The sequence below is a fragment of the Psammomys obesus genome, unplaced genomic scaffold, assembly GCF_907164565.1.
Source record: "Psammomys obesus unplaced genomic scaffold, mPsaObe1.curated_primary_1811, whole genome shotgun sequence".
NCBI lineage: Eukaryota > Metazoa > Chordata > Mammalia > Rodentia > Muridae > Psammomys > Psammomys obesus.
In genome coordinates, this window is record NW_026596064.1 from 15,310,429 (window position 1) to 15,326,750 (window position 16,322).

General features: G+C 40.6%; 1 protein-coding gene across 1 annotated transcript in view; it reads right to left on the reverse strand.

Moving 5' to 3' along the window:
• Positions 1–6,620: 6,620 nt before the first annotated feature.
• Slc15a2 (solute carrier family 15 member 2) overlaps positions 6,621–16,322 on the reverse strand; it is a 31,037-nt gene continuing 21,335 nt past the window's right edge. The window contains exons 16-22 of the mRNA XM_055625068.1: positions 15,416–15,580; positions 15,223–15,269; positions 13,493–13,603; positions 12,787–12,883; positions 9,302–9,448; positions 8,612–8,716; positions 6,621–8,292 (exon numbers count right to left, since the gene is read on the reverse strand). Of these exons, the coding sequence (XP_055481043.1) occupies positions 8,116–8,292; positions 8,612–8,716; positions 9,302–9,448; positions 12,787–12,883; positions 13,493–13,603; positions 15,223–15,269; positions 15,416–15,580 (849 nt within the window). The 3' untranslated portion in view covers positions 6,621–8,115. The remainder of the gene's footprint in view (positions 8,293–8,611; positions 8,717–9,301; positions 9,449–12,786; positions 12,884–13,492; positions 13,604–15,222; positions 15,270–15,415; positions 15,581–16,322) is intronic.

The window sequence follows — 16,322 nt, forward strand, 5'->3', positions numbered from 1 at the left end:
TATGTTGTGGTTCCTTATAGAAGAATTCAAGTACAAAAGTCTCTTTAGACCAAATTCAGTTTCATACCGACTTCTTCAAAAGACAGTGACTACGGGGGAAAGAAGTTTGAGATGATGAAGTACAGAATGGAAGAAAATTTCAGAAAAAGAAATCTGATAAAGAATGTGTATCCAACCTGTAATAAGAACAGTTTAAACAAGAAGAAAACAATGACCCAGTTAAAAAATGGATAAAAGAGATATATAGATAGTAAATTTGCCAAAGAAAACAGCAGTTGTAAGATGAGATGTATATCTCGTGATCAACATCAGATGCCATTAAAGAATTGAATATTTTTAAAAATGAGATGCCAGTAGACACCTATTAATCTAGAACGCCGAGGACACCAAATGCTGGTGAGGCTCTGTTTCCTTCCTACCCTCCTGGGGGTTATGTGTGCATCAATATTAGACTTCCATTTTGACTTATCTAGGCTGTTTTCGAGTTCACCTCTCTTAATAGAGACTAAAAGTTACTTTTACATGCAAGAAGATATGGTAACTTGTTACAGTGTATTCATAGGTCATTTCTTTCAATAATGAAAAGCTCAGCAAAAGGGCAGTCAGCTCAAATGGACAGAACTAGAAAACATAATCTTCAGTAAGGTAACCCAGTCCCAGAAAGACACACATGCTATGTACTCGCTTATAAATAGATATTAGCCATATAGTACAGGATAACCATACTACAATCCGCAGACCCAAAGAAGCTAAGTAAGAAGGGGGCTCTAAAGAAGGATGCTTAAATTCCACTCAGAAGGGGAAAAAGAACAGACATTGGAAGTGGATGAAGTGTGGGAACTGGGTGGGAGAGGGTGGAGGGTTGGGAATGAGAATGGGGATCAGTTGTGGGGGGAAGGGGTGACATGAAAGGGCTGGGAGAGAGAAGGGAAACTGAGGGAGGGGGAATCTCTGGGACAAGCTGGAGACCTGCTACAGGGTAGGTTCCTGGGAGGATATGGGGGTGACTCTAGCTGGAACTTTTAGCAGAGGGGGATGTGGAGACTGAAGTACCACCGCATAGACAGGCTGGACAAGAGGTGCAGGGATAAACATGGAGCCGAGATTGAGGGAATGGCCAACCAGTGACTGGCCTAACCTGAGACCCACCCCATAGCAGGGAGCCAACCCTTGACACTATGAATGATGCTCTTACATGCTTGCAGATAGGAGCTAGCATAACTGCCCTCTAAGAGGCTCTACCTAGCAGCAGAATGAAACAGATGCTGAGATCCATAACCAAATATTAGGCAGAACTCAGAGAGTCTGGAAGAGTGGAAGAGTGGGGGCAGGAGGAGGGAATAGAAGGATGCAGAGAGGACAAGAACTCCACAAAAACATCAACAGAGTCAATTAACCTAGGCCCTTAGGGACTTAGAGACTGAAGCACCAACCAAAGAGCATGCATGGACTGGACAGACTAGGTCCCCTACACATAGGAAACTCATGGGCAGCATATGGGTCTCCTGACAAGTGGAGCAGAAGCTGTCTCTGACATGTACTCTATGGCCTGCTTTTAGACCACTTGCCTGACAGCCAGAGTTAATAACACACTCTGAAGTCACTTAAGACTTAAGACTGCTAGCCTATTGTGTTCTCAGAGTGTTTGTCTGACCTGCCTTTTTGTAACAACCATTGCTTGCCTTGGATTTACTGATTTGCCCATGCAATCAATTTTTACATCCTAAACTAATGCAGAGCTATAATCTTAAATCATCTACTTTTCCATGCCCCTGTCTTGGATAATACGTTCACTGAAATCAGAGAGTGCAGAAGTTTAAATTAACTTCCTAAAAATCTGCTATAAAGACTGAAACAAATATTTATGGATATTGGTTGATAAACAATGAGGTTTGTTGTCTGGGTCAGTTGGAATAATTTGGAGCCGGTGACTTAATTCCTTGTAAAAGCTGTTACAGACTTCTGTCAAGTCTCCCTTTTCTTCCCTATGTGATGCTTTCGATGCTGTTCAGCAAATGCAGAGCAAAGCCTTTTGTTAGCTGGATACAGACATCACTCATATACACAGACATGTCCAAAAGGCAGACATCCCCCACACAGATCATACAATAGACAGACACATACAGGGATAGACACACACTGACACAGGGACAAACATTCCCAAGATGACCAAGCAGACACAGATTCAGACTCGTGCAATGGACAGAAGACGGAAGGCACGTCATGAAAGAGAGAATTCAAATCTGGGCTTGCTCTTGGTACAACTCCAAGGGGAAGGGTTTTTATTTATTTCCTTAGTTGACACTGGTGCCTTATTAGTAACTTGAAATTACTCACTATTGCATTCTAATTTGTGCAGTAGAGTATATAAATTTGATTTAAAAAAAATTGAATGGAATGCCACTGTACTGTTAGAAACCACGAAACCGACACCAGCTCATCAAACCTCAGTGGAAAGTTCTTGATTGTCCCACAGATCATGAGAACTATGATGTTGCTGCAGGGTCAAGGCCTTTTAGGTCCTTGTGATTTATTCCATAGGAGCTGCTGTGAGGACTGGAGAAGGTTGGGGTACTAATCATTTTGCACTAGGCACTAATCAAGTATAGCAACATCAGGTTCGGGCTGGAACAAGGTACTGGAGCCTCTCTTGGCTCATTACATTGCTGATGCCCAGGTTATGAGGATGCCTAGGTAATACCTAGCTACAGAAGGCACTAGAATGCCAGGGCAATGAGGAAACATTTGGGTTTGGGGAATGGCTGTTTACTAATCAGAGCAGAAGAAATCCAAAATATGCCATAGCAATCACGTATAAGCCCTAAGACTAAGAACTGTCATCAGAGGTAAAGTGTTTAGCACAAATGCTCGAACTCAGCAAGTACTCAGTTATTGTCTTAGACTGTTTCTGCTCCATCATCCTCCCATCTCCTCCTTCTTCCTTCCCTCCGCATTGCTCCCCACTCCTCCATTTCTCTTTCTTTTTAATTTATTGGATTATCCCAAAGAAATGTCTACAATATTGAATATAAAGCCTTTTATCTGTTTAAACTTTTAATCCATGATGAGACTATATCCAAGATTCTTAAATTTGTTGGTATCTTCTGATATATCAGTGCCTTTGTTTTAATGCTCTAGGCCAAAAGGATTACTAAATTATTCTACTTTTCTAAGTCTAAACAATTGAGTAAATATGTACTAACAACTTGATAGCCATGTGGGAAAAATACACATAAACTGAAAGGCAGAAAAACATTTTTCATTTCATTCTTAAATAACAGCATTTAGTTGCTATGGCAGATGTATATTTATTGAGTGTGGGACACATTTTCTAACTCTAGAATCAGATGACCAATGTCATTTTCATTTCCTATTCTGCACAATTATTTATTTTTGTTTGTTTGTTTGTTTGTTTTTAATCATAGAAAGCAACAAAATACCCATTCTGTATTAAGTCACTGACAGGAATACAGTCTTACTTAATGTTAAAACTGTGAACTCTCTGGAGATAGTGGTTTACATAATACCCAAAGGATTTTGCTGCTTTTTGAAAATTAAAAATGTGCCTGGTGTTGTGACTTTGTTACAGTGCCCATAGTATCTTGGTACACACTTTGGAGAAATACAGAACTAAACAGTAATTGCTAATAGCTGGAATCAGATATAGACCAAAAAACCCTAAGTCAAGAGGTTTAGGTTCTTGTTGCCACCTTTACTTCAAGTTTCACAAAACAAATGGTTGTTTGGGTTGACTGCCAGCGACTCAGGGCCCCTATGAGTTTCTGTAAGATTTTCAAGAGAAATGAGAACACTTCTGTACAACGATAGGCCTTCCTAAGTCCTCTGCTGCGGCTGAACTAAGAGGCATGCAGCCAGCGCTGACTACGCGCAAAGCATGTCACGTGACACAAAGCAACAGAGTCTGAGCACGACAAATACTTGAGCTGTCTCTGGAGTTTGAAAGTTGGCATCTTTAAACGATGGCTGGAGTAGTCTAGAAATTCCGATATGTGCTGGTGAAGGCCCTGGGTCCAAGCTACTGCCCTGAAAACTGAGCAGGGAGCAGCAGTCCCCATTTCCTAGCTCCAGCCTTGGGCTCCTGGTGAGCCTTTGGCACAGGCCTGTTCTTACAGGCACACAGAGGTAGGCGTTGGAACTAAGACTGAAAATCTTTGCAACTTCTGCTAAACACACTCTGTTTTTATAACGAAGAGAAATTCTCCTGTTGGCGACTCATCAGTTGGTCAGTTTACAAAACTGCATGTGACTTTGTTTTTCTCCACCATATTCAATGAGTTTATTGCCCAATTCGAGAAGCAGAAATGCTCACAATGTAGTTTATACACATGACATTTATAAAGCAAAGGATGTTGACACATGCTCTAAAGTGGTGTAAGTAGTGGCTAGAGTACTTCAGGAAGAAGGTGAAGAATCTCATTCGAGGAAGCTTAGGCAAGGAGCAGTGTCGACAATGAAAGAGAGGAATTATAACAACAAGAAGTGTTGCAAAATGTTTTTGGGAAATGATAAGTGGTTATTGCAGCTGAGTGGATGAAGCTAGACTATGTAAGAGGAAGTTAAAAATAGAAAGTTGAGAATAATCAGGAAATTCCACTTCCCTGTCCTCTCTGTCCCCATTTCTGCTGAGTTTGAACAAAGCCCCAGAGTTGATGTGAACAGAGCTCTCCAAAAGGCACTATGAAGCAGCTGGAACCAACATTTGAGATGGAGTAATTTGCCATTCCCGATCTGTCCTAACGTTCTATGCTTACACACTTTTTGCTGTTGTTTGTTTGTGTGTGTGTGTGCGTATTTCTTTTTGGTTTTGGAGACAGGGTTTCTCTGTGTAGCCTTGGCTGTCCTGGACTCACTTTGAAGACCAGGCTGGCCTTGAACTCACAGAGATGGCCTGCCTCTGCCTCCCTGAGTGTGAACCAAAGGTGTGCACCATCATGCCCAGCTTATTAGTATTTTTAAAGGTGGAGCTTGGTAACAATTAGAGATCTGCTAAGTTGATTTTGCATTATAAATGTCAAGTGTTCTGCTTTGGAGGTTTTAATGTTTTATTATACTTTATTCAAAAGGAAATTGGGGCCTTGGGAGATTTTTCAGTAGTTAAGCATGGTTGATGCACAAGCCTGAGGATATGGGTTCAAATCCCTAGAGCCGATGTAGAAAGCCAGCCATTGTCACGTATATGCCTGTAACCCTGGTGCTGTGAGGTGGGGATAGACCCAAGAGGCTTGCTGGAGCTTACTGACCAACATTCTAGCTCCAGGTTTCATGAGAGACCCTGACTCAAGGGCATAAGATGGAGAGTGATGGAAAGGACACTCAACACACACACACACACACACACACACACACACACACACACACACCCCAGCAAGCAAAGAATGCATACATACACAACACACACTCAAATGGAAATAAAACAATAAAGGAATGTGTATGTGCTTGTGCACGTGGGCTCACACATATAGAAGACATTGAGAGACAGAATCTCTCGTGAACCTGGAGTTCCCTGTTTTGGCTTGCCAGCAAGCCACTGGGGTTTGCCTGTTTCACCCCTAACACTGGTGTTACAAAGGCACTGCCATGGCCAGCTTTCATATGGGTACTGGGAATCCAAACTCAGGTCCTCATGCTTACACAATGACGTCTGCACCCACTGGGCCATCTCCCCAGCCCCCCTGGGCTCAGAGCCCCACAGGATTTGGTCCCTGGGATTCCTCTAAATGAGTCTTCTATCTCTTATACTCTCTACTCTTACAGTGCTGTGTGTTTCTCTCTCTCATTACATCGTTGATTGCCTAAGGGTCTATTCACCAAGACCTCACCAGTCGTCAGCCAAGATGTGAAAAGCAACCTTGAGCATAGATCTAGTGGATTGTTGTTTTGTTTCTTCCTTGGCTAATTCATTGAATAGCACATAGCAGAACTCAAAATATGAATGATAGCATTCTTTTAAAAACTTATAATAATTTCACCCAGTAATAGTGGTTTTGAAAAACATCAACTGTTACCTTACCTGGTTTAATTAAAATGCATTGTATAGAGGATGGTGCTAACCTTGCCAGTCAGACGACATCTGTGCTGTTGTAATTGGTTCTAGGCATCACATAACTTAAACTTAACTGCTAAATTTCACGTAAAGATTTTTTTTAGAAGAAAAAAAGCTATCATGGTAAAAAGACAGAGCCGTGCCTTGTAAGGAACTGGTACAATAATTGAGAACATTTCACTTACCTGAATTCATAATGAAAGGGGTCTCTCCCAAATGCCTCAAAGACCCCAAAGAGAAAGCCATGCTTATCCTTGTTTGTGATGAAGGACAGAATCAGTGTAGTTAGAAGGGTGTTGGTTTGTCCATTTGATTATGGTTCTGGAGATTGCATCCAGGACCCTGTGCACAATAAGCAATTGTACTGCTGAGCTATGCCCACAGCTCAATAGCAGAGAGCTTTGTGAATGAAGCCATTAGCCAGCATAAAGGTCCTTCTGAAACCAGGGTCCTGAAGAAACTACCACATGTTTAGATAATTCAGGGACCTCTCAGAGACGTTAACCCAGTGATGGAATACTTAACAGAGAATAGTAACATATCTCATTTCCCAAACTTACTTGTTCACAAAAACTTTTATTCACAGATCAGTGTTAACCACTCTGACAACAAAATTCATAAAATAGTTTGAGTTAAAGCTTCTTAAAGATGAACAGCTTCTGAAGGAGTTTGGACAGGTTCCCATCAGGGTATCTGGGGAAACTGGATGGTGTTGCAGCATCTTCTATGCTTCTGAAATTTTAGTCATTAAAACTAAAGTATTTAAAGCTTGAGGAACTGGAGCAAATTCTCTTAAGAATATATTACATTATTAATAGTGTGCAATCCAACTTGGCTACAGATGAGAACAAGAGGAGTAGAAATGAGGTCTTTCATTCAGAGGCTGAGAATATTTTCTCCTAGCGACACATGGCACAGTCCTGATAACCCCAGGCTTGTTCCGATTCACACACTGCATGTGAGATAATGTCTGTCAACTCTTTTGTTCACACACGCAAATGGAAACTGAACCTTCTCTGCCCACCCCCACAGAGTCTGATAGTTTTCCCATGCAGGACCTTGCCAATCTGTTGAATAGTATGATTTAGAGCTTCAAACCTAGGACATTAGTATCCCTTTTCAATAAACAGGACATTTCTAAGGCTAAAGGGAGAAATGTAAACAAAAATTACGGAAGAAGTAAAAATGCATAACAAAGAAGCTAAACAGAAAAAAAATTAAGGGAAGTTGATTAGAAAAAAAATTTTGTTATTGAAAGATTTGCTGTAATAAGCAAATAAAATGTACCAGTAAGATAAAGCTGCTCCAGCAACATTGAAAAGGCTGGGTTGCAAAGTTTTCATTAGTTTCTTAGACAGATGTTCACAGAAGAGCACAGCCCAGGACAGAAACAGAATTCTTTAGAGGAATGTGCAGTAAAGGAAAATGAGTAATTTATATGCATTCCTGGATCTCCATGACTGTCCTTACTGTCTTTAATTGTGGTCTCCAGGATCTGTCAGTGCTGAGAAAGGGATGTTTGGATAAGTAGATAAAACGCTGTATCTTTCCAATACAGCAGAAAGATGTATCTTCCATCTGTTGATAAAGTGTCGTTCTGTCGCTTGCCATCTAAAATCATATTAAACTTGCTAGCTGACAAGCAAAGCTCTAAGATTACATCATACCATTTTGACATCTTCATGAATTAGTGCAATCACACTACTGATAAAGAAACTTGGAATACCATACCCACAGAGACTTATCTCTTTCACACATTTGTCTTTTCATGGGCATGTGGAGATCCTGGGCCAGCTTGTGATACATTGCCTAATGTTTACTAAGTTTATCAACAGCCCGGAGGATGCAAAGTCTTGGATCCTTGTTTAAAGATGCACCTGAAGAACCTAGTCCTAGAATTGCCTCTGTTGTGGTGGAAAAAAAATGGAGGAGATCCACTCAGATAAAATGTTATCTCCTTCTCCTAATCTGGTAGGAGGGGAAAAAATATGCTTGAAGGTAAGTGATGGCTGCAGTCAGTGGCAGGAACCAGTTATCAGTCCGGTGAGTGGTCAGAGCCTTGTATTCTTGGTTTCCAGGTTGATCATATTCCCCTGGATGTGAGGAATCCGCTTCTCTTCTGGCTCGTGGACACCCTCTGACTTTAGAGGAACATAGTAGTAGCCCATGATGGAGAAGATCAGGCAGACCACCAGCAGGAGGCAGGAAAACAAAACAAATTCAGCCCACTGCAGGGAGAAATAACAGGAAGAGAAGATTATGGAGAAGCCTTTAAATAGGGCAATCTGGCTGTGGAGGGATAAGATGGCTAGGAATCATCGCTTGAGGCACTTTTCTTGGCAGAACACTAGATTCCCCGGCCTCTCCTCCCCCAGGTCCATGGTGGTTATTGCCAAACATGGATGTCTATTTCCTGGCAAACTCTGTCATCTAAGCCTCATGTCACTGATAGGGAACCTGGAGGCCAAGATCTGGGAAAAGAGAGAAGAGGAAGTTGGAGGGGAAGGTTTGCGTAGACGCGAGCTCGCGTTTCCCTCAGATCCATACCTGTACCAGGCCGCTGAACTGTGCCACTACAAGCACAATGATATTCCCAATGGCAACGGTCAACAACCAGGCTGCCTGGAGCACAGACTTCATGCTAGACGGTGCCTGGGGAGGACACATTTGGAAGCACTGAGATTACCCATTCTCCCTTCCCGTTACATGAACCTAGCCATGGAACATCTCCCCTAAAAACCTACCGTCGTTCACCTTCCTCACTGGCTTCAGCTCTTGCATTGTTTCAAGAGATTGTAATAATATAACAGTAAGAAGGAAGTAGATTATCGAACCTTTTTATTTTACTGAATCCTATAATTATTACCCAAAACTTAAGAAAGAAGCTGTGTTACTGTGGTACTCTGAAAGTAGAAGAAGAGCATAAAGAAAAGGAAATAAAACAGCGTTGGAGAGGTGATTTACTTGTTCCTGTTACACAGCAGGTCAGGCAGCCAGTGTTTGAACATGAGTAATCTAATCTCATAGCCCTTGCTCTTCATCTTATTTTTTTGCACCATAGACTCAAATGCTGTATTGTCATGATCCAATACATTAAGATGGCTGCTTGGGGTCAAATACAAGGAAGTCACGAACCAAAGAGATGGAGGTCTTAGGATGATGTGCCCATTTAAGGTACAGGACTTAAAACTCATTATCTTCTAAGTGGTGTCACCATTTCTACTTGCAAAATCTTACCTGAGAATAAGAAAATTCAAGTCCTGTGACAGAGAACATGACCTCTGCCGCTGTGACCAGGACATACTGTGGTAGCTGCCACGCAATGGATAGTTTATTGGCTGGAATGTCTTCTGTCTTCCAAGCCTGAAGACCCTGATTCGTGATCTTGGTGGGAGAAATAAGAAGTGGACTTCTTAGTAATCTTAAGAAAAAGTACACCTAACTACAGCATTCTATGATCTGTGTCTATTCTTTCCTTTTAGTTTCACTCCCCTGATACCATCAAGACATTAGACATTTCTATACAATTCCAGTGTTTGGAATCTTCTCTTGGTAACACTACATTTATCTTCCTGACTTCAGTCGATTACAGTAAAAGTCCTTGAGATTAAAGAGTCTTTGGGGCATTAGGTTCAAAACACTGAAGTAAAAGAATCTTGGTTTTTCTTTAGTTAAGAATGTATTACATAATGTCTAGGAATCTATGTGTGTGCATGGTATGTGTGTGTATGTGTGATGTGTGTGTGATGTGTGGGTGTGGTGTGTGTGGTGTGTGTGGTGTGTGTGTGGTGTGTGTGTGGTGTGTGTATGCAGGTACAGGTGCATATGTTCTCAGCATAAGAACATACTCTGACAAAGGCCTCTAAAAGGTCAGCTTTCAGATGTTCTAAGGCAGTTAATTAACTAAATGAAACATATCGAGTGGAAATGATAAGGACATTGCTGAACTGAACCATCAAAAGGCAGAGCCAGTCACGTGACATGGTGGTAGCTGTCGTAGGATCTTCTGACATTATTACAATGTCAGAATATAAAATCTATGGAATTCTAAATACTGGCCACTAATTCTTTTATTACTTAGTGTCAACACCAAATAACCCAAGCAAGTTAGGACTGTGGAAGGAATTGGGTTCACAACCTTCAATTTCTGACTTCTATTTTAGATGTCTAATAGCCATCAAGATTCAGAAACATCTAGAGAGACAGAACAAGCAAAGACTGGACTAATACAGGAAATACAACTTTTCCAAGTCAAGGTGTGTCCCTAAAAACTCCAGTGTTAAAAGTTATAGTATCCAGTATTTGACAACGTAAGCTTATTTGGAAATAGGGTGCTTATAGATATAATTAATCAAGTGAAATGGGGTCGTTAAGGTGGGCTATTTGAATATGATGGGTATACATACATATAATGGAGGAATATAGATAGAAAGGCATACAGAGTGCTTTTCGAAGATACAGTTAGACAATGGGGTGATTATATTGTACCTCAAGAAATACCAAATTCCCAACAAACCACTAGAAGCCATAGGAAAGGCATGGAAAAGTTTCTTCCTCACAGGTCTCAGAATGAACAATCCTTACAGACTTGTAGGATATATAGGTATAGATATAAATGATAGAGAGATAGAGATACGGAAAGGTATGAAACACTAACCTTCTCTTTTGTAAGGTCCTTAGCTTATGTTAGTTTGTCACAGCAGCCCTATAAATGTTATAGACCTAGATTGGTTTATTACTTGAAAAATCGATTCATGTTATACACCAGAGCAAATGGGCAGGAAATAATAGGCATTTAGACTGAAAAGAAAGTGAAGCTATCTCTATTTGCAGATGACATGACCTCGTATGTAGGGAGTTTAAGGGCTCCCCTAAAGTGCTAGGTCTAACAAATTAGCTCAATAACAGTTCATAATCATATGCACAGATTAACACACAAAATCAGTTATATTTTATGACTTAAAATAACCAATAGAAAAATGAAATTAAGAAATAATAAAACTAATTGAGAATAAGTGTGAGAAAGTAAATATAAACAGTAGTCTCTGGAAACTACAAAAGCATTATACAAATAGGACATCATATTGTGCTCAACTGCTTTTCAACAAGAGCATCAATTTAGTTACAGTCTTTTCAATAAGTTGTGTTAAAATGACTATAGATAATTCATACATATGGATTATCTGTCTCTGTGTGTGAAAGTATAGAATATGAACCTTTAATGAAAGGTTATTACAAAAAAAATAGTAATTGAAATCTGATATCCTTGTCTGGACACCCACAGGTACCAGGTTTGCATGTGGTACACATACATACGTGCAAACACAATACTGATACACAAAAATATTTTTTTAATTAAGTTTCAGGCTGGGAAGTGATGGTACATGACTTTAATACCAGCCCTCGGGTGGCAGAGGCAGGCAGATCTCTATGAGTTCGAGGCCAGCCTGGGCTACAGAGTGAGTTCCAAGACAGAGAAACCCTGTCTCTGAAAACAAAAATAAAGACAAAAGTTCTCTGGTCTAGTTTCTGAGTCAATTGCTGTTTGTTTGTTTGAAACACTGTCTCACTATGCAGCTCTGGCAAACCTTGAGCTTTCTCCATAGGCCATTGCCTGGCCTCAAACTTACAGAGATCTGCCTGTCTCTGCCTCTTAAGTGCTGGTATTAAAGGTATGTGTGTGTGTGTGTGTGTGTGTGTGTGTGTGTGTGTGTGTGTCACCATGCCAGTGGCAATTACTTTTGATAGACCCCAGTTTAATTAATTCCAAAACTTTGTGTGGGGATTGGTATTCAGACTGTTGTATAGTAGATAAAAATTCCAGGGACCCAGGAGACCTCTGTATCAAGCTAACAAGAAAAAAGTAATTTTCTATGAATAGTATTTGGCTACCTAAAGTATAAGGAGACTGAAGCTGGCTGTGAGATTTCATAGTGATAGCTTGGGACACGTTATGTCTCCATTCCCAACACTCTTTGCCTGCTTCTGCTGTTATGTCATTTTGAGATTTCCTATAGAGATCATGGGCTTTCTAAAGCCACTGCAGACCTACTGCTATTTCAATAGGAAATGTACTCTCAAAGACATATGTTTTAAAGGACTGTTCCCTAAAGTAAAGTTCAGAGGTGGTACTTGAAGGGAGTAATTAAATCATGAGAGCTCTGAGCTAATCAATAAATGAGGTGACTGACGGATTTAAGTTCTGAATGGACAATTGCATCATGGTAGACACTGGTAGGGGAGGCCCCCAGCATGAAGGAAGTAAATCAATGAGGGCATGACTTTGAAGGTTATAGTTTGTCCCCGATCCCTTCCTCTCCTGTTCTCTGTGCTTCCTGGTCACCATGGCATCCCTGACACCTTTTCTCCATCATGTCCTTCCACCATGATGTTTCTTCAATAGACTTAAAGGCAACGGAGCCATCCAACCATAGACTAAACTGTGTGAAACCATGAGCCAAGAAAAATGTTTCAGCCTTTCTACCTATTTCTATCAGACATTTGTCACAGTGGTGGAAAGTCTTATAGTGGGCAAGAAAGAAGTATATAATCCTGTCTTGTGCAATGTCTTCTCATTTGCACTTTGTCTTCATTAAGATTCCAAGATATGTATGTGTGTGTGTGTGTGTGTTTGTGTGTGTAAAAGGAAAAGAGACATAGACAAAGAGATAGGCAGGCAGACAATCAGACAGAAGGAAGGCAGTCGGTTGTAAGCTACTTACATTAGTGATCACAAACAAATACGTTATACCAAAGTCTAGATGACCTAAATCAAGAGAAACGCTTTTGTCTTCTGTCTCACAGTACACTGCAGGGTACCTGCAACAAGATGAAATTTGGCTGGAATAAACGGCATTGCTTAGGACACACTTCCAACCCCAGGAAGAGAGATCTCAACTCTACCGAGGAAAATGTCGAAGCCACTTGTCTTTGAAGAGAGATACTTCTAGGAGTGAGCCACTTTCGTGCCATGTTTCTGCCTTGGATCTGCACTTCTTATTGCCTTATAAGCACATAAAAATTCTAACCCTACACAGATCAACTTTTGTAGATTTCAAGCCCATGAACTTTCCTCATGTAAATCTTATGACTTATCAGAATATAATAAAACAGGGAACATGAGAGAGAAATTCTAAGTAATGAGGTACCAATGACAGGTAAAAAGAGCAGGAGCCAAAATCAACACTAAACTTCCTGAGCCTCACAGAGGTGGGCTGTATTAACTACATAGTACATTCATCACAGAAATCATATACTCAGCTGACCAACGTAGAAATAAGATGAGCCTGAAATGGAGAGGTTACAATTAAGAAGAAGCAGAAATATCCTCATACCCCAAATTAACACAGATGTCTATCACTTGAATACAAAAATAGTGTTTGAAAATGATTGTTTTGATAAAAGTAAAATGTCCACAAAGGCTCTTACTTTCCTCTTGGCACAGTTCTGTATGCAGATACTCCGTAGTCTTTGCCCACACTGAGAGGAGCACCTGCGCCCAAGGAGATGTTGATGTCTTTATGCAAAGTGTTAATAAATCTGCGGGTAGACACGTTATTTACACATCAGACAAACATATCCAAACAGGGACAGCCAATCCTGTGTGGCTCATAACTATATTCTAAGCATGCAAAATAGTGGCTGGGACAGGGACAAATAGACAAACAAATGAACTTGAATGTAAGAGGTGATCACCAGCCTTAACTTACTCTAGGAAAAACAAACTTTTTTTTTTTCTAGTGTATGACTGACACATACTCATCAAATGGCCAGGTACATTACTACAGTCACACATGGCAATCTGACCTTCCTTTCTAATCAAGCCTAGGGACGTCTAACTTACTTCTTTCTTTACTGTATGTATGTGTGTCTGCATGTGCGTGTATGTGTGTGTGTGTTCACGTACATATACTTTCACATGTTGGGTGGGAGCCTGAAGTCAACCACAGATGTTGCTTCTCATGATAGCTCTCCACCTTGCTGTCTGAGACGGTATGTCTCGCTGAGAGCTGGGATTACAAGTTCATGCCAATACATTAATTTTTTTTTTTTTTTGCATGGGCTCTGTGGCTTGGCCTTGACCTTGATGACCTTGTGCAGCAAGCCCTTTGCCCACCAAACTGCTTCCCCAGCCATTTTCCCCCTCTTAATGGTGGAATTTCTCGATTGAGATTTAAGAAAAACAATACAAATCTGCGTACAATGTGTTATGTGTAAAGATATAACATTTTCCGTAAACCAGTTATCTTCTTAGAAAAGAAATCCAGTTTGACTTGGGCAAAGTTTAGAGGCCCTGCCCACAGAAGGTGCTGTCAATATATTTCAGTCGTCAGAAACCTCTTTCTAGTGTTCTGACCCGAAGGCCCCCTCAGAATGGGGTTTTGATTAATTTCTGTTTTAATGATTTTAGTCTTGGTCTCGCTCTAGAGATAAACTGGGCAGTTTCTTCTAGTATTTTGAAAGTTGATTCCTGGGTTTTTCTCATTTGTGCAGAAAAATCTATGCCTGCTGCCCCTTCTTTCTTTACTTACTCTGGGTGACTGTCTTTTCTGAAACATTTCAAGGGCAAGTTCTTACATGTATTTTACTTCCCAGTGAATTCAGACTTTTCTTCACAGGTTCTCGTCTACTTTTAAACAATAACTAGCTAGTCTTGGTGCCACAGTTTCTCTATGCTTCATACCCAATTCCAGCCACAGAGAGCAGGTGGTCACCTCTCTATCTGTCCTGTGCCATATGAAAAGACCTTTAGCCCTATCAGCATTTAAAACCAACTCTTTTGATAGCTGTCAATTTAAAATAGGAACCTATATTTTATAGGACAGAATAAATGAAGGTACCAAAAATGAAGGTAGGAACATTTGCTCACTTCCAAATGTTTATCTGATAAACGCAGAAATTTACAGTTATTTCCCTGAGAGTAAGATAGATGGATAACAGTAAGTAGAAGGACTTTCATGTGGTAGAAAGCAGAGGGTATCTACTGATTCAGGGTTATCTGCCAGCCCTCCAGGCAGAGAGCATGCTGGCACATTTGCCTTTCAGTATCCTAGAAAATGTCACAGACACCAGTGCCCCTGATCTTCTAAGAAGTAAAAACCCTTGCTCAGAGCAAGTGAAATGTGAGGCCTCTTCATCTAAGCCCCCAACACCCAAACCTGATGGCTGTCATCCCATTGGCTGGTTTGATTCCTGTATCCTTTACCTGCAACCGAGAAAAGCAAAAATCAGTAGGAGCTGACTAATTAAAACCTATAATGAGAACATTCCATTCTCAGGCAGACCCTTGGTGACTTCTGATGAGGCAGTCATCCTACTTCCAAACAGAACTGGAACGACTCCTTAACTTACCAGCATACTGGAGATACTTTCCCCATCCTCATGAACAACCAGGTGGTAACTGTTCTTCTCTTCTACAGAATGCTCATTGTGGACAGACAAGTTGTTATACTTCAGATGAAAATGTAAATTTTGGCTTTTTGTTTCCAGGTGCAGTTTGGAATAGTGTGTTGTGTTCTGGGGGACAAAGAACCTGTCACACTCATTTTCTATGCCAGTGTGGACATTACAATTCCATAGCTTTGGGATGTGTCACCTCATCAGCAACTAGCCATTTCTGTCTCTAAATCAGTTATTTCACTTCTAGGACACTAGCACGAGACATAGAGGTGTACAAAAGGATGAGAAGGGAGGTTCATTATAATAGTGCATCATTATAATATAATGAACAATGTTCATCATAATAAATGCATCAGGGCTGGAGAGATATCTCAGTGGTTAAGAGCACTGGCTGCTTTGAACCAGGGGACCTTGGTTCAATTCTCAGCACCTACATGGTGGCTCACAATCACCTGTAACTATAGTTCTAGGGGATCTGATGACCTTTTCTGATGTCTGCCAGCACCAGGCACGTACAGGCATGCATGTAGGCAAAGCATCCACACACATAAAAATAAATAAAAATTTAAAAAAACTTGCAGTGCTATAAGTGTAGCTAAGTGGCAGAGTGCTTGCACCGCATGCCTGATGCCATGGTTCGATTCCTGGTACAGCCACAAAGACAGGAACAACAATAAAACCCAACTTGAGTGTCTATAAGAAAACACTTCAATGAACTCTATTTGAGGGATAGAATATTATGTGATCACTAAAATAATGTGTTATCAGAGATTATTTAAGGCCATAGGGACAAGGTTGTATGATAAAATGATTAATGTCATTAAACACCCAAGGCTATTGCAGCATATACAATTTCCAA